The following is an 18339-nucleotide window of genomic DNA, read 5'->3' as shown; positions in this document are numbered from 1 at the left end:
GGAAAGAATAGTTAATAATATCCACCTTGTGTTTCTCATACACATATTCATTTGAAGCCATTCGCTGAATGTAGATGTGAAAAGTCATGTGTGGAAATGAGTGAGTTTAGTCTTACTCATAGTGTTAGTGGCTCTAGGGTGTTTTTCTTTTTTAACTCTGCATGTGAGGAAGATTGCTGGTTTGCCTCAAGTAAAGAGAAAAATCATTATTTCTCACATACAAGCATGTAGGAGGAATTCTAATGCTCTAAATGTTTGGAAGTTGGATTTTTTTTTTCCAGGCCACAGTGGAATATTGACGTTGTAATTAATTTTTTTTATCAGATACAGAGAGATCTTCAAAAGTGAATGTTTCTGTCTCTCTCCCCTTGGATTCCATTTTATTTTATTAAATCACCCACCTGCTAATTCTTTGGGTTTGTAATAGTGAGATAAGAGTGACATTTTTTAATTAGCACCTATTGACTTTCTCATTGTTTTTGGTTTTGAATTGCTCCTCTTTCTGTGGCGAGTGTCGGACATTTGGGAAATCACTTTAAGATTCAGCCTTAGGCTGAAAATGCCAATTAAAAAGAGAAAGAGAGAGAGAGAGAGGTGGGTGTAAAGGAAAAAAAAACAGCATGTATGTTTCTCTGTCTGCCAGGAGATGGCAGCAAAGTTCAACGTTCGTTACAAGTTTTATTTTTAGTTTGGCTGACTTTAACTTAATTGGTCCCTTCTGTTGGGGCTAAAGAAAGTAAATTATTTACCTAAAATTAATTATTTTTATAAAGTGTTGCCTTCTTTCCTGTGCATATACATCTATGGGAAAAAAATCAAAGTGAAATGTTTCTGAAATCAGTGCCTCTGTGAAATGACAGCCATTTCATTACAGTATCTATAGTGCACGGGTCAAACTCAGGCCCGGGGGCCAAATCTGGGCTGCGGTGTAATTATATTTGACCCGTAAGATCATATCAAATGTGTATTAGAGTTTGCCCGCCAGTATATAGCCCCTGTATACTGGCAGGAATTTTAGTATTAGCGGTTTATGTGCTATGTTATAGCACATACATTTTGTTTTGTTTTTTGTTGTTGGCCTGTGAAAAAAAGATATACATTAAAAAGAATTTGAAAGGCTGCAGATAAAGAGTCAGTAAGAAACAAATACCACTCATGTGTGTCTTATTTCAAATTGAAAGTTTGTTAACATATGGAAAACATTCTACATTACAGATCTGGAAAGAAGGGAAAACATGAACAATGCCATCGATTTTTCAAGAAATATTAAGTTTGGGCCGTGACTTCGTCACAGTTTTTAATTTTGGTGATGGGACCAAATTGCCATAATCATGTAAAATCATGTAAGTGCTGTAGAAGCGAAAGAACATACAGGTGGGAATATGTTTCTGTTGAGTGAATTCATAACTGAAGAGCCCAAAGAGTAGAAAAAAAAAATAAGGAGAAGGTTCTAAGGAGAAATCCTGAGGTGGTACAGCTGTAAAATTATCTCCAGGAGACCAAAGGTGATGTTAGTCCTAAACAAAGCCCTTATCTAAATCTCATAAAAAATGTGTGTAATGAGCTTAGGATCCGAGCTTATGTCAGAAGATCATCAAATGAGTCGAGAGACCTAGTGTAAAAGGCTCAGGCTGACCTCTGACCTTATATATAAATAGCCCCAGACGACTGCCGTTTGTTTTTCAGCAAAAAGGGAAATGAGGCTGACTGCAGGGATTTTAGAGCTCAGTGTTGTTTAGCTGTTGTTTTCAGTAAGGTGTGAAGATGCACAAATAATGGAATGTACTTCAGAAATGAAAGGTTGACCCTTTAATGTATAATGAAGCCCACCAGAAGTCCTGTATCATGCGGTATGAAATGAAAGGCTGCATTAAAAACCTAATGTTCTGTGGTTAAGGGTTTGTTGTAGTTTAGTTGACCGTGAAACATTAATCAAAACTTCACAAGAGCCTGAGGGGGAAAAGGTGGAGGAAAAAAAACAAACATGAGACCAACTGAGGGGAATTAAAAAGGAAGTGAGACGTGGCAGAAACACACAAATAGGTTTAAAAAAGCAATCAGAACAGCAGCTACAAATGTTGTTTTTTTATGATTGTAGTCCGTATTAATCAGCAGGACAATCATTCCTCAGAGGCTGGTGACATATAAAAAGCTACTGAATGAATTAGTTGATAATCTTTGACTCAGTGGAGACTTGAATGTGTAACAGTGCACTTCATGTCCAAACTTCCAGTCAAACATTACATGTGCCGGACAGCAACTGCTCAGTGTGATTTACAGGAGACACAGAGGACGTGTTCACAGGTTCATTCAGGGCTTTGGGTTTGACTGCACGTGATTCTCACCTCTGATAAAGGGGACACACTGTATATTAGAAAGGTCTATATTTATACCACTTGCGTGATGATTGACTTGATTAAACTTGAACTTCTTTATTCCGACTTGAATCTCTGGAGACTTGACTAACAGCTGTCCATAATCTGTGACTTGGAACCATGGAGAATGAACTCTAAATGTTTGGGGTTTTTTTTTGACCTGGAGCAGATTCAAACTTTTTTGTCTTTCAATTTAGTTTTTGATGTTTTGTTCCAGGCTCAACTTTCCTTCAGTAATTTTGCCTGGAATTTGAAGCCCGTTGAACCTCATTTCGCCTCAAAATACTGGATCCTGCACTTCAGCTCTAAGGTTATAAATCTCTGTCTCATATTTAACGTATTTCACACAGGCTGAAATTTGAAACACAAGTCTATAGATGACAAAATGTAAACACCATATAAATAAAATGAAACCTCGTTAGAACCATGTAGAGTAAATAAAATGTTTTTAAAACTTTGCAAACACATTATATTATTATTATACACACTCTATTGGTAACCTTTTTCGAACTGTATGATTAGGGAAAGCTAAATAAATAAATATATGTATATATATATATATATAAGCGGACAAAAATGGGTGGATGGACTTTTCTTTTTTTTTTTTCTGTAAAGCTTACCTTCAGCAAATCTGTTCACAGTGACTCCGGCCATGTCGTCTGCTTCTTTTTTAGCCCTCATGATGAATTCATGCAGTTGAAACCCTTCTTTGCTGTTACTGTGGTTGTGATGAAGCCTCAAACACACAGCCGTGAGTGGACGCGGAGTCTGCTGTGGGACAATCCTGCAGACAACCTCACAGGTGGAGGTGGACTGAGACGGAGTCAGGGCCAATGAATAACTTTATCTTTAATGTCCTCTCAGCCAGTCAGGGCAGTCGTTGACTTCCTGGTGGGCTTCGGGGCTAAGGGTGAATAAAACATGTGGGTGGAAAGTGAGAGGAACTGCCTCCAAACCCTGCTGGAAGTCATTGGTATTTTAATGTGACTCTGCTGGAAGACCGACTGCAGCATTAAACACGTTGTTTTTCAAATGGTGGGGTGTAGCCCAAAAGTAGATCGTGAGGCTAAATTTAGTAAGGTTTCATTTTAATCTGGTTCCCATCTGTAGCAAGACTCTCTGTTAATGTTTGGGTTTTCACAAACCAACTTAGAGCAGAATGTCTGTCATTCTACTAATTATATAAAGCAGAATGTCTGTCATTCTACTAATTAAATAAAGATACGTTGAAGATATATATATATGTATATATGCATATATGTTGCTTTGTGAATGTCCAACTCCATTTGAATATCTCATCCTTTAAAATCGTGACTTTGAGCCAAATAAATGCACAATAAATCCATCTATCTATCTGTCTATCTATCTATATATATATATTTACATATAGAGTATTTATATATATATAATTGTAAATATATGAGTGTCCAGTACCATTTGATTATCACATCACAGCTATATGCTAATGTCTTTGATAATAATAAAATAATTCAATTAATATATGTCCAATTCAATATATAAATATATTCATATGATAAATACATTGTTTATATACATATGTTTATATGTACATTTAAGTATATATGTCAAGAAAGTCACGATGAGGATATCTCTTCCACGAAAGCGGCTCGCACTGACTTGCAGCGCATTTGCAGTAATCATCTACCGTCTTGTGTAATCTGTCACTAATTGTGTCACAGACAAACATCATATCTGCTGAGTTCATCTATTTGCGTTGCAGAATGTCTGCTTCCAACTCACGTGCAGTCTTAGGACAGAGAGGATATGTTGTTTGAAAGGATCAAAACCCTCGAACGGAAAACAATTCTACGGATCGAAACAAAACTGTCAAAAATCTAAATAAAACCGTGGCATTAAATGTACATTTTCAAGCCAGGCATTAAATATTACACCCTGTAGAGAGTTTACATTTAAAATTTAGATTAAAGAGAGAATATGTATGTTGTTACATTCTTTTTGGCACAAGATAAAAAAAGAAAGGTGTGGGGGGAAAAAAGAGGGATTTTAAATGTTTCTACTCAGAATGAGCCGTATGGTTTGAATGAGATGGGATTTTTCAGAAACCATCTCATCTAATAATGTAAATAAATTACAGTATGCAGATAACGTGTTAATCTGTATCTCTTGTTGATCAAATAAGAATAGCACTTTTTATTTTTCAAAATGACAGCCCAATCTCTGTGGAATTTACAGAGTAAATTCCTGTGCAGTAGAAACATGGTAGGCATTTGAATCTGCTCTTACTGTCCACAGCTCACAGAGTTTTATTATTATACAATAAATGTATATAGATTTAGCATTAAATGTCAAAAAAAATTCCTCTACGCATGAGCTGAGTTGTAGAAAAAAAATTTTTTACCAAACTTTTCATTCAGATTTCCTGTGGTTGGACAGCTTGTCTGTGAATGGCGTTTTTATCAGGAAGTGAAAATATGTTTCCCTCGGTTATTCATCTGCGATCTTTCACTTTAACACTGGATCTGGACGTGAAGATAAGAAAGGGTTTTTATGAAGAGGTCACCGGCGCTTTTGGAGTTAATGAGCAACAATTAGGTAATAAGTGACCCTTGATTATGTTGACCCCAGACCACAGATGTGAGCACTCAGTGTCTGCCTGTCCAGTTTTTGCCAGAGCTTCACCAAAACACTGACATAATTATATCCATAGTTGATGTATTTTGGGTAATCTTTTACACTCACTGCATATTTTTACCTAAAAGGTCAAAGATTTATTTTCAAATTTTAAACTATAATATCTGTAATGATGTTAGGTTTCCAACACAGTCTTTTAAAGGTTTAATTTTTTTTTTCATTATAACAAAATTGATAAGTGCTAAGGACGTCATGTACACATAATTCTTTTGGAAATAATTTAGTAGAATGTCATATACCTCCTGGTATTTTGTGGTAATGAAAGACACAATTCTATGTCACTGGCGCTAAAATTAATTAATTAATTAATTAGTACAATTTCTACAGTGGAAATCTCCTTACAAACAAGTCTTACAAATGTTATGTTCACTACTGCTGTGTTGGTAAAAGACCACAAGAGGGCAGTGTGGTCACAGCTCTGGGCTTTTTTTTCTGCTCGTCAACATACAGCGCCGACTAGTCTGTAAAAATTAAATAATGCTTCAAGACTTGGTTATCTATTAATTTCACTGAGGTGGGGTTTAAAATATGAAGTGGAAATTTTTGAAACACATCATTTCTGGCACAGTGTGGTTTATAATGACAGGTCCTCTTTGCTGATTAGCATAGTTAGCCTTCTGATTACTAAGTGGTTCTTTTACAATACATTTAATTTCTCACCTGGACACTTGACTACTCTTTCAAACAGCCACCTATAATTAAAACAGGATATATTTAATAATAAAAAAAAACCCACTACATTTGAAAAATAAATGTTATGCTAATAATTTTAATGAGGTGTAGAATAATTGTTCTTGTTTCTGTTCCAGTGCTGGTGCTGGGTCCTAATGAAAAAAATGCATTCAATTACTACAGCTTTCTCTACTAACTGGGACTGTTTTTTGTTTCCCAAAAATGGTACTGGTTTATGAGGCAGACCTACTAACAATTTCTTCTACTGTTATTAGTTTCTGGTTGTAGTTCTTGTGTAAATGGTTAGCTAGTATTAGCTCTTGTATAGCTAATGATTGAAAGAAGCAATTCCATGTACAACTCTGTTTGACGTGGTGAAAATAAACTCGAGACACAACTCTAGTTATTGGCATGACCTCTGGTGCTTAAAAAACATTTGTATTGCACTGCACCAGTTTTTGTGATCCAGATGCACATAGTTAATAGCACTATTGATAATAGTTCCTGGTACTGTCAACAACTGACTGGAGCCTCCCGTGTGGGCAGCCTGTGAGTTGACACTGCATACCTAATAGCGCCTCCTGTGGCAGTCTGTGTGGGTTGACTCATACAGTGACTTAATATAATAAGCGACTCTATAAACAGCTATTGCTTCAAAACATCACTCGACTTTCTCACTGTAGCTCAAAGTACGATAAAAAATGTAGGGACCAATGTTATGTGTTATGTGTACACTGTAGCTCAAAGTACGATAAAAAATTTAGGGACCAATGTTATGTGTTATTCGTACCAGGTTACATGGACAAAAAATAAATACGCTTCGGTTTAAATTGCATTTTTAATATTGTCGTGTGGTGTAAGAAGAAAATGAGTGCATCCAACTCTCTCACTTCAGTTTAGTTTAAATAGTACCTAATTACTCCACATATTTTCTCTTGGGATTTTTCTAAAGCTCACGCCTTTATACGTGCAACAAAAGGCCAGCAGGTCGGTCGAAAAGGCGTTTGGACACGGAGGTGAGGTGTGATGAAATCAGACTTGTTTTTCTTTCTCTTTGCCTTTTAATATGAGCCAAGGTTAATAGTGAGAGAGCCGCACAGCTCAGACTGAAAAGCACATTGAACTTATTGAATAGCTCAACACTATTCACATGAATCAGGCACAGATGGCTATTAAATATTATGTTCACCTCAAATGACAGGGAACTTATAAATGAGGCAAGGTTTCTTTTTCTCATTAGAACATGTGTTGAGGTGATAACAGCTTAAGACAACAGAGGGTTTCTGAGGTTTCTGTGCAACTTTAATTATGTACTGTGTTTATATTTGCATTCACTCTCACTCTCTCTGAGCTGCTGGTGAAACGGATGCTGCTGTTTCTCACACAGGTGATTCTCAATCGCCATTTGGTCTAAAACGTTTCTGCAGATCTTACCTATAGTAGAACAGATACGTTTTTAATACAGTACTACAAGTCTGTTTCGGAGTCACTAAATGGTAGCATTTTCAACACTGAAGCAGTTCTTGCCTTAAAGGTCTAATTACATTACCATCATAGTGAAAGTCCTGTGTAGATTTAGCAATGAATTCTAATCTGCGTTAAAACAGACCCATCTGTTTGCTAGCACAGGGAAGCAATGGAAAAGAAAAAAATCAACAGCACCGGTGTGTAATCCCACCAAAAGGACCAAAAACCAAATACATGCATTAGTACCTCGTGGTACCAAATAGTTTTATTTTCTCCACACAAAAACACTCTCATGAGAAACTAGGGATATTGTGAGGAACTGCAAAAAGCAATAACAGCAAACAAAGGACATTACCAAAAGCTATAAAAAATTTATTGACGGAGAAAGCACCGGGAACTCGGTGCATTTTAACCACAGCACCATGAACTGGGGAAAATACTGAGGTAATGCATTTTTCTACCACAACAAATAGCATCAGGAACAAGGGACGGTAACACTGCTGTGTCATCGGCAAATAGCAAAACAAGTTAGATTCACCAGCAATATTATTTACATAAATAACAAAAGACTTCAACCTGTTGTTTTATTTTGGCCTTTTTTTTTTATCCTAGCCATGTCCAATGTCCCATAGGATCCATATGCATAAAAAGTAAAATAAACAAAGTAAAATGCCCTGGTTAGCCAAAATATCCACTATTAGCCTAACGCCATTCTCATCTCTGGGGAGAAACAAAAAGTAGCCTCCCTCTGCCTAGGTTCTGTTCCCATGTGCCTGATTACCCCCGTGAACTTTGTGAACTGCACCTTTCCCTCTCTTTCCTGCTTCCTGGAGGACCCAGTAATTTGCTAGAGCGCTGCCACGTGTCTTTGCGTTGAGCCATACTGTACATGATGACCCCTGTGTTTGACTGTGATTGTGAGTAACTGCACTGTATAAACAAAAAGTCCTGACGAACTCACCGCTAAATAAAGACTGTGGCAATTATTGTGACACGGCCTCTGGAGGGAGGCAGTTTGCTAGGAAATTGGCAATCACAGGGAGAATTTCAAGAATTGAGGTAATATTGTGAGCTCCTATCAGGCAACAGTTGGGGCCCACAGGGGTACAAAGAAGAGGGCAAGTGAAGGATTCGTCAGTTGTGGGTAGTAATCTGTGTCCGACTGTTGCTCCCGGCAGAAACCCAGGACTGCATAGAGTCAACGGCCAGAGATGTAAAGGTTTACTTCTCCAGTGCAGCTCCTATCACAGTACAATACGAATGAATTTTCTGCGCTCATCACCATGACGCTAACACGCACGCTACTGCGGGTTAAACTGTGGAGACAGGTCAGGAAATAGGTAACAGCTGCAGAGCTAAAGAAGTTTTTAATTAAATTCAAGGTAATATTTCAGGCATCACACCATACTTCGTCTGTGCTTCTGAATAGAACAACAGTGCTGCAATACTGCCACAAAAATGAAAATTGATACATTTTTTTTAGTATCAGTAACACTTAAGCAGGTCTTTCAAAAATATAGAACAACAGTGCTGCAATACTGCCACCAAAATGAAAATTGATAAAAAAAAAGTTTTAGCATCAGTAACACTTACGCAGGTCTTTCAAAAATAATAAGGATGGATGATAGATAGATAGATAGATAGATAGATAGATAGATAGACAGACAGATAGTTAGATAGATAGAAAAAACTTTATTAATCCCTTGTGAGTTCCCTTTGGAAAATCTAAGGCGAAATTAAAGCAGACTGTTGCACTTTGACCATCGAACAATAGAAGATTTAAAACGAGGCTCAACCAGCTATATATTTTTTAGGGAGCCAGATTTTTCTGGAGGGACGCCTTGAGGGCCAGACACTAAAATAAAATTCTATGAAAAAACCCCTTTTTGTCTAACAGAATTAAATAGAGTCATAAATAGTGCGGATTACTGAGAGTTTTTTCTGTCCTTTTTTCATTTGCTTAAATACCGGGGGCCACACAATATTCTTTCTTTTATCCTTCGCTGGGCGAATTGGACGATTCGACAGACCAGACGCAGCCCTCGGGCTGCCAGTTGATGATCACTGAATTAAAAGATACACATATCAACAAAATACAGTTAACTGTTAAAACACGTGTGCAACTAATATTTCACGTGACTCTCTTAAAATTGAGAACTCTCTTTAGGTTAGCATTTTTATGAGGCCATCTAGACATAAAAGTCTTCTGACACCATGTCCAAATTACAAATTCTATGGCTATATTTTTTTTGTTGTTCTTCAACAACAACCAAACAATCATCGGTGTAATTGTAAGACCTTTTTTGATCTGAGATCAAAGGCAGACTTTCATGGTAATCTTGCTGCTGTTATTCACCTGTTTGAGAACAAACTGCATTAAATAAAATTCACTACACCTAGTTTCAGCCCAAAACGTCAGTACTGCGCCTGCATTTGTGTATCCTCTTGTTGTTGGTTGAGTTTTAAACTAAAGGATTAACTCACATACACCACATTAGTAACAATCACTGTACACGGTACTGTAGCAGCTGGAGCCTTTGAACCACATGTTGGTAAATGACCTTCTGCTTGTTTCTCTCTGGCTCCACGGAGAGTCAGGGTGAAAGCAGATGGACATGAGTACAGTATAGAAAGGATCAGGACCTCGGAATGCTTCTGTTGTCTTACACCGTCCTCACCTCAACACATACAGTACTACTAATGAGACAAACTTTTCTCTTTTTATATCTGTCCTCATTTCTAACTTTCCCTGTGTCGTTTAAGGTGAGGATAGTATTTAATAATTTACCACAGTACAAGGTTCTGAAGGAGGCCCCCCGCTGAGATCTGTACAATTATGGTTAATACATTAGATGCAACACTGCACACGTTTTTTTTTTTATAACAGATATGATGGCTCTGTTTAATAAAGGTGATGGCTATTTCACATATTTTTTTTAAATTTTATCACCTCTTGAAGATAATAACCTGAATGAATTAAGTAGCACATACTGCATGTTACAGTATCTCAGTCAGAGAAATACGACAAAATATTAAAAGATTCCAGCTCCTGGGTCACATTTAGCTTTCATTTGTACTGACTTCATCAAAGTGTCAGGTTTCATGATGTTCTCGCAGCACAGACGATTTAAGTCTTCACTGCTGTGAATGGATGTGAGTTTTATTTGACATTTTCCTGACAGCGTGCTATATTAGATTGTTTATGGATGGTATTTCGGCTTTATTTAATATTAAAAAATATTCTCTGGAGCTGCAGTTTTTCTTTGCAATTTTCTTTCTCATCGCACAGACTACGGTCGAGTTGCAAGGTTGTGTGAGAAGGATTGTTGGAAACTGAGTTTTATCCTTCATAGTTTTTCTAAAATGACTTTATGTAATATAGTATTAGGGGGGGAAACAAGATTCATTTTTTTTAATTTGATAAAGCGTAAGGAGATCCTAAAATGCGTTCTGGTACCATCGGAAACTTGAGAATCCAACGGTTGCAGCAGTTTACGTGATGTGCGGTTCAGGAGAAATGGTTATAAAAATAAAAATGACTCTAATACAGCAATGATAATTATTAAAAAAATGTTTTTATCTGGTGTGTAATATTATTGTTTTCATAAAACAAAAAGAAACAGATTGATCTGGTGTGTAATATTATTGTTTTCATTGTTTTCATAAAACCTAAAGAAACAGATGTTTTTTTGCATTATGTTTTAAATAGCATTTTTTTTACTTTTCCGTACAACTTGCATCTTTTTAAGATTATGCACATGCATGCATTTGTGTCAAAGGATGCATGAGGTGTGTGTGAGTGTGTGTTTTGCTCCTTGGAAGGCGGCTCTCACTGAGACTTTGAAAACTTCTGCAGTTAAGTGATAAAATAGATCAGCTGTGAAACATACGGAACTGGTCTTTGAAAATGACTGGCTTAAATACATGAACTTTTAGAAGTAGCAGATGAAGTAAAAAGTGAATTTAAAAGTAAAAAATAAAGAAGATGCTGGAAAGATGTGAGAACTTTTATTTAAAGCACCTCTGGTTCACATTCAGAATTTAGAGACACTTTCCCTAAACTCATCATTCGTCATCGTCCAACTTCACGATTCTTCACTTTACCTGCGTGTGTGGAACAAAAAGCTTCAATTCAAAAAGATCACATGACATGGCATTAAAACACATTGATGTTGACCAACACACAGTACAGCAGCTGCAGCGGAGGCAGGCTGTAAAAAAAAAAAAAAAAGAAGGAATTTAATCCAGACTTTTATGTCTTTGTCTGGGAGCAAAACATCTCTGTGTTGTCTCTCATTGTCACCGCTCCAGTCCAGTATCGATCAGAAATAATGGTCCACCTTCATCCTTTTCAGAAAGGTGTTATAAAGCTGCATTTCCTGCAGCAGAATCGCAATTTACTGCCCACCTTTCGACGTTCTGCTGCATTCCGGTCAATACGTCCATGTGAAGTCCACTAGTGTTAAACTGTGGTCTTCGAGTCGTTACGCATTGTTTATAGTGAATCCAAAGATTTTTAGAGATGAAATCAAATAAGAGCTTATGTTGAAAAAAAAACAATCCTTAACTGGCAGCGACATTTTTCATGTCTTTGTTATTCACATTTTTTATATATTTTCTTATAATAATACTGAACATTTTTACTGGATTTGACATCTACAGTAGTTGAGTCCATGGAATCAGAAACTGACTAGGACCGGTTTTGGCGAGACTCCATCGTAGTGAAATATGTGCGACTGTACAGACATTTTTAGGCATCCACGTTTCCAACGGTTGAGTCAGAAGCAGATATCAGACGGAAGCTGGACCACAGAGACACGGACGGTAAAAAAAAGACTTCTGTACATATTTAAAAGGAAGGATTCACTGCACACAGTGTACGTTCCTCTGAACTGCAGTGATCCGTCCATCTGCTCCGTACGAGCAGGTTAATGCTGCCACTGCTCCCCCGCAGTTCTTCACTGTCCGTTGTTGAGCAGATGGAGCAAGAACAGAAGGCTGAAGGCAGTTTGAAGAGTTAGGCAGAGAGGAGAAGCCGAGTTTGGGAGGCTGTTTGATGGCAAAGTAGAGAGGCCCACCAGTAATTCATTCCCAAGGGCCTGCAAGAAGACGGAGAGCACTGTAGCTGACGTTTGTAGTTGTATTTAGTAAAACATATTTAGTCAGGGATTTATTAAAAATATGTTCATTTTTCTACTTGTGTGGTTTGTCTTCTGCACCAAAATGATCTAGCAACTGCACACCCTGGTGGTCAGGTTGTGTCATTTGATAATTTAGAACCGCAAACCAAAACAGGACATCTGTGTATTTATCATACTTAATCACGATTAATCGAAATAGATCGCCCTTCCTATTTCTGGAACAGTAAAAAAAAAATAGTGTTTTAGGTTCCGTCAGTGTGTGATAATGCCATCATGTGTATTCGACCAATGATAAGTGGAACAGACAGCAGAATTACTGATATATATTGTGCGTCATATTTTAATATGATTAATCAGTTAACACAATCACAATTCACTTTTGGCAGCCTATGTTAATATATATAATCATTTTCTTATTTTAATTTTGTGCAGTCTTAGGACTGACATCGTCTCAGGTTTTAACCAATGAGAACACAAGCTGGGCCTAAGGTTGCTGCAGCTCTCACATGAACCACTGTTCAAATCAATGATGCAGTTAATCCCAATTAAAAATGTTTATCATTGGCCAGCACTAAATGAACACATTTGAATTTGGATCAAAGTAAGAGCACCATTTTCTTTCCAGGGACTTTGATGTGAATAGGATAGCACAGAAACTACACAAAGAAGTTTAGTCTTTTGTGCTGAACCATTTTTTTTTGACTCTTTTGAACTAACCACATGTAAGAAAAGCTGTCAGTGCTGAATGCCTGCCTTTGTCGTGCTGCTGGTTTCCACCTCTCACCTGTGTTGGTATGAATGCATCTATAACGTTGTTTGGAGTTTCTTTCGTTTCTGGTGGGGAGGATGTGGCCCTCCTGTTCTCTGTGCTGGTGATGGAGGTGGTGATGGTGGTTCTGCTGGTGCTCCTGGGTACGTTGGTTTGGCCGAGAGTCGGCTGCTGCTCGGATTCACTTCCGAACTTTAAGAGAGCGTTGCCTGAAACGTGAGGATGACAGTAAGTCCTAACCAGTATGAGACCTTAACAACACGTGTCTTTTTACATAACAGCAGGTGCTCTAGTTCTGAAATGTGAAAATAAAGTAAAAGCTTTTGTGAGGATTTTCGTCTTGGCTCAGCAGCAGAGAAGAGGAAAAAAAAATAATAGAAAAAAAATTCCACCTTTTATTTCAAAAGTACAAGTGCGCCTGCCTCCGCACTAACCTCATTAACTCAGAGCACAGACAGAGACCACCAACTTGAGATGTCTGTCTGTATTATTTTAGGTGGGAGGCAGGAGGAGAAAGGCTAAATCAAAAAACGTACACTTGCAAACCCGACAGTTCATTCTGCGCAAAGAGTTTTAGTAAATATCACTTTTGAATATTAGTTTTACTGCATTACTAAAACAGTATGAATATACAAAGAGTGTATGAGACAGTCATTGGCTGTGTACGTTTACCAAACGTAAACTATCAAGTTTCACCTCAGACGAATTATACAACACATTTGCGGGAGAGATGTATAAAACGACTTAAAGGAACACAATGGTATCAAAGGCCTAAAAATTAGTTCCTTCCTCACTTTTGAAAAACGTAATGAACAAAGTTTGACTCACGGAGACAGATGTTGTCGGTGAAAGTTCCTAGAAAATGATCACATTCTTGTCTCTGACTCCCGCTGGAGGAACATGAGCACCATGGAGCCACGCTGGACGTGGAGTTGTCTACATAGTTGGGAGTGATGGTACTTCCTGCAGAGAGACCACAGGAGGCGTCAATCACCATCAAATATTCATTAAACTCACTGCAGCCATGCCTTGTTTTCTGAGGCATTAATGGGAGCTGCATTTCCTTCCCATTGACGGGATGATGATGCAGGTTATACATGCTGGGATGTTTGAATGACAACATCAAGAATCTGCAAGTGTTTGAGACCAAAACATCTCTGAAAAAACGTTTGTTTATAACTAGTGATGGTTAGCTGATACTGATACCAATCCAATACCTTACTTTCAGATCGGACGTGTTATAGTTGTCTTTTGTTTTTTCGATGTTCTGTCCTGATATTTTGACTGATACCGCACCTAAGCATCGGCTTGTGTCATCCCTAATTGCGACATCTTGCTAACTTTTGTTCACCCGTCACAAGAAATGTCTCAGCAGGCTTTTGTAGCATGCACAACATCTACCTCTTTGGATATGGAAGGAACCTAACTTGTTACTGGAATATAGATAATACAAGTTTAAGCTAAGCTAAGATAAGCTAAGTGACCCACAACATGCAATCAGATATGAAAATATTTAGTCTTACGTTGGTAAATGCAAAATGTAAGCACTGACCTAAAAACTGGCTAACATTAGGATGAATAAATTAGTATGGTCTATAAAGTTAAGGCCTAATTTTCTTCCTAAAAATAAGTCGAATTAGCCCAAAGCTAACTATTGTAAATATTTTCCATTAGAATTTTGTAAATGATATGATCTATCTTAGGAATATATTACCTTTTAGCAATTAAGTGCTATGTTTTAGTTACTTTGCTGTTTTATTAGGCTAACCTATAGCTTTTTGATACTTTACTATTTACATGTATGCATTTAGCAGATGATTTTATCCAAAGCGACTTACTTGAACCCAGGACTCTCTGCTCTCTGCTGCCAAGGCAGGCGTGCTAGCTGCTACACCGTGGAACCACAATTAAGTGGTTAGCAATTAAGTGCTATGTTTCAGTTACTACGCTGTATTTAAGGCTAAACTATAGCTTTTTAATAATTTACCTTTAGCAAATAAGTGCTATGTTTTAGTTACTTTGTTGTGTTTAAGGGTAACCCATAGCCTTTTGAGACTTTTTTTTTTTAGCTTTAACCTTCAACTACTTCTGCTACGGTGCAACTTTGCGCTTTATACACTTAGCTTTATAAGTTTAGCTTTATAAGTTTTTTTTTTATTATTTTTTACTCAAGATTTAAATGTGCTTTCCTGGATGCATTTAAGAGGCTTGTTGTGAGTGTGTTTGCATTTGGGTCTTCCGTTTTTTTAACAGGCTGCTGGAAACTCTTTGTATTTAGCATCTGAGTAGCTAATCACCTAAGCACAGAGTCGTTATGATAAAACACAGACGGTCTCTTCGTGACATAAGCCACTGACAGGATGTTACATTCACCTGGGTCACGGTGTGAAATGAGGTTTTGTGAGTCACCAGGGCGGGTCAAGATGTTAATGTGAGGGTTGTTACCAAGCCGTCTTAGATGATGGGTGAAAAGCCAGTCCAGGACCCCACCTATAAATTTCCGGAGTGTGTGTGTACCTATGAGTCCAGTGTACGCCAGCAGACAGGCTGCGTAGTTTCCTTGTTTGCATCCACTGACGGCCGTTTCAGAAGGTTCACAGTCGTACTGGAACTGAGCCAACCGCGACCTACGGAGAAACAGCAGACAGGAACACGTCAGACACCTTGACTTTATATTGACTTTTATATTAAAAGTTTGACACATTTTCATTCTATATCCTATAACCTGCTTATGTAATTAAACTTTTGCCTCCCTGACGGGGAAGAAATATGGCTGTGCCGTAGTGAAGAAGTGAAGCCAGTGGACTGTAATGTGAAAGTGATAGAAAGAGTGGTATATTTCATCCTTCAGACCTGGGATCATTAGTAAAGCCCTCGGAGTGTAATGGGGCTGTGAAAAATAATGGCCATGACCAGAGATAGCAATGAACGATAACTCTGATCCATCTGGCTCTTTATCCGCACTAAATATTTAATGTGTTATTCCAACGGGCTCTCTGGGGTTTTTCTGAAGAAGCTTCAGGGTAAAACAGCAGCAGGACGTATTCTTGATTGAATGCCTGTTTATTTGGTTTCAAAAAGACATAAACATGAGGTCCACTGGAGCAAGTACCTAACATATACTCGATATATATATTTTTTTAAATCGGTGTCTAAGGAACCCTTGGAATAAAACAGGAACATTGAATACAATGGCTTTGAGGATTTGGGGTGAATATTATATTGTGGTATCGTGTCCTTTTTATCCATAAAAAAATAATCAGGGCTAAGGAAATAATACAGATTGTTGTTGGGAATTGTATTTTTCACGGAGACTCTCCAAAATGTCCATATTGACTCTACAGAGGCTGTAAAATCTTTAATTTTAGCTGATTTTTGTTTTAAATTTATTTGAAAGCTTTTTAAAAAACGTATAAATACAACTCCCTCACCTGCAGACGTAATCCGATTTGCACATCCGTATTTGAGAGATGCAGCTGGGTTTTTCAGGGCCTTCGTAGGAGCAGCTCGGTACAATGGTCTGCCTCCGACGTTCTGCGCACGCCGTGTCCGTGCACGGGCAGAACAGCAGTTCGTGAGTGTAATCGGCCGGGACGCGGTCGAAGAACCTCCGCAGAGCCTTGTTGCATTTGGGGCGGTTGCACGGGCCTGATTTAGACGTGGGTTTGATGCAGGCAGAGACGTATTCTGTGCGTAACTTCTGGCACACGTCGTCCACGTTGCAGGCTTTGGCTGCGTCGAGGCAGCGGTTTACGTTGGTCATGCCAACGTCCAAGTCTGTGGATGGAAGTTGCGTAGGTGAATAAAGCTCATCTTACCAGAGCTTTTTAGCTCTTCACACACTTTTATCATCCTCCCCTGCTGCATATCTCTCCCTGTTTCGTCTCCCTGTAGAGCCAATTTTGTCAAGTCTTTTACATAATGAACTCACATGTTACCATCGTCATCAAGGAACAGTGGTGTGCTGAGGCATTAGAATTATGGTTATATTAAGGTAAGATAACTTAATTCAATTCAAATACTCACCTATAAAAATATTTCTGTGAAAAATAAAAATACACCAAGTATAACTGTAAAAACAGGTTTTTTTTCCCTATGAAGGTGTTGACATTAAGTGGCAAGGAAGCCTGTCAGTCATGTGGTTTCCATGACAATGGTTTGTCAGAGGAAGGTGGGCAGGAGTGGGTGCGCGTGTGGTGTTAGGAGCTGGTGGGCGACGAAGAGAAAGGAGTTATAAGTAAGCTGTGGTGAATATTAGGGGTTGTTTTGTGTACTGTGTGTGTACTCCTGGCCAGATTGACCTCGTGTCCAAAGCACTTGGCAGTATCATAATTTTGTGCCGATGGACGCCACAATATTTGTGACTAATTAGGGGTGCCAAACATACAGCCCACGGGCCAAAACCGACCCGGTTCAATACGGCCTGCATGATTTATTCATTTCTTATTTATTTGCATGAAAACAAAGGGTAAAAAAAACATAGACTTTTTGTTAGTTATAGGTAATTATGTTAGGATTGTACCGGTCCAGTCCACTTCACGTTTAATCACATTTAATATTTTTCTTATTATGCATTCTGAAAAATCAACACAGCAAAGAACAGTATTTGTGATTTCAATAAAAAAAAAATACATTTAATATTTTTCTTATTATGCATTTGATATATTTGAACAATATTTGTGATTTCAATAAAAAAAAACCATCAAATATAGAAACAGTTATTAATCCATATGTTATGAAAGAGTTACTTTTATACGGTCTTCGATCTGAAACCGTATCTTTGAGGACACCCGCAGTGCTAAAATGGCCCTTGGTGTAACGTGGCTGGTCTGAGGTAACAGTATCTCATCTGTTATTGCCCTCCGTTCCCCGTCACAACATCCTCTGCCCTCTGACCAACACATTTCTCTCCCCGTCTCATATCAGTGAAGCTGGTGCGCGTTCTTTAGAGCTGATTAAGTATTTAGTATTTAGAATTTGCACATTTTCAAAATACTCATCTCACAGTGGAAGCACAGGCAGCTAGCGTTAGCGTTAGCGGGTACTTACGGTTTCTGCGTGTATGTGGTCAAGAAGTGCCTTTAAAACACAGTCGGCTAAGTTGTTAACCTGGCACAAATTTCACCTTCTGGATCAGTTTAATAAGCAAATCCGAAGGACAGGAAGGGAGAACGCGACGATGGTTAAAACAAGATCCAAGAAAGGACATAAAATATTTAATATCCACTTATCTGGGGAGTCA

At 38.0% G+C, this 18339-nt stretch overlaps 2 protein-coding genes and 1 long non-coding RNA gene across 4 annotated transcripts in view; 1 reads left to right on the top strand and 2 right to left on the bottom strand.

The window, feature by feature from the left end:
- LOC103390592 (sodium bicarbonate transporter-like protein 11) overlaps positions 1-3125 on the bottom strand; it is a 30018-nt gene extending 26893 nt beyond the window's left edge. The window contains exon 1 of the mRNA XM_008326509.3: positions 2996-3125. Within this exon, the coding sequence (XP_008324731.1) occupies positions 2996-3056 (61 nt within the window). The 5' untranslated portion in view covers positions 3057-3125. The remainder of the gene's footprint in view (positions 1-2995) is intronic.
- LOC112488136 (uncharacterized) overlaps positions 1-18339 on the top strand; it is an 87016-nt gene that overhangs the window by 20089 nt on the left and 48588 nt on the right. The window contains exons 3-4 of one of the 2 annotated variants that reach the window (XR_003051899.1): positions 2593-2685; positions 3050-3183. The exons of the other annotated variant lie outside the window; for it this stretch is intronic. This is a non-coding gene — a long non-coding RNA (uncharacterized LOC112488136). Of the gene's footprint in view, positions 1-2592; positions 2686-3049; positions 3184-18339 lie in introns of those variants that run through there. 2 annotated transcript variants of the gene reach the window in all.
- Positions 10873-18339, bottom strand: part of gfra4b (GDNF family receptor alpha 4b) — a 31961-nt gene continuing 24494 nt past the window's right edge. Inside the window, exons 4-8 of the mRNA XM_008326512.3 lie at positions 16529-16874; positions 15615-15724; positions 13926-14060; positions 13113-13306; positions 10873-12286 (exon numbers count right to left, since the gene is read on the bottom strand). Of these exons, the coding sequence (XP_008324734.1) occupies positions 12146-12286; positions 13113-13306; positions 13926-14060; positions 15615-15724; positions 16529-16874 (926 nt within the window). The 3' untranslated portion in view covers positions 10873-12145. The remainder of the gene's footprint in view (positions 12287-13112; positions 13307-13925; positions 14061-15614; positions 15725-16528; positions 16875-18339) is intronic.

This window comes from Cynoglossus semilaevis, chromosome 15 (assembly GCF_000523025.1).
Source record: "Cynoglossus semilaevis isolate Cse_v1.0 chromosome 15, Cse_v1.0, whole genome shotgun sequence".
In the NCBI taxonomy this organism is placed as follows: Eukaryota; Metazoa; Chordata; class Actinopteri; order Pleuronectiformes; family Cynoglossidae; genus Cynoglossus; species Cynoglossus semilaevis.
The sequence above is the reverse complement of the archived record's forward strand: the minus strand, read 5'-3'. Positions and strand labels throughout refer to the sequence as shown.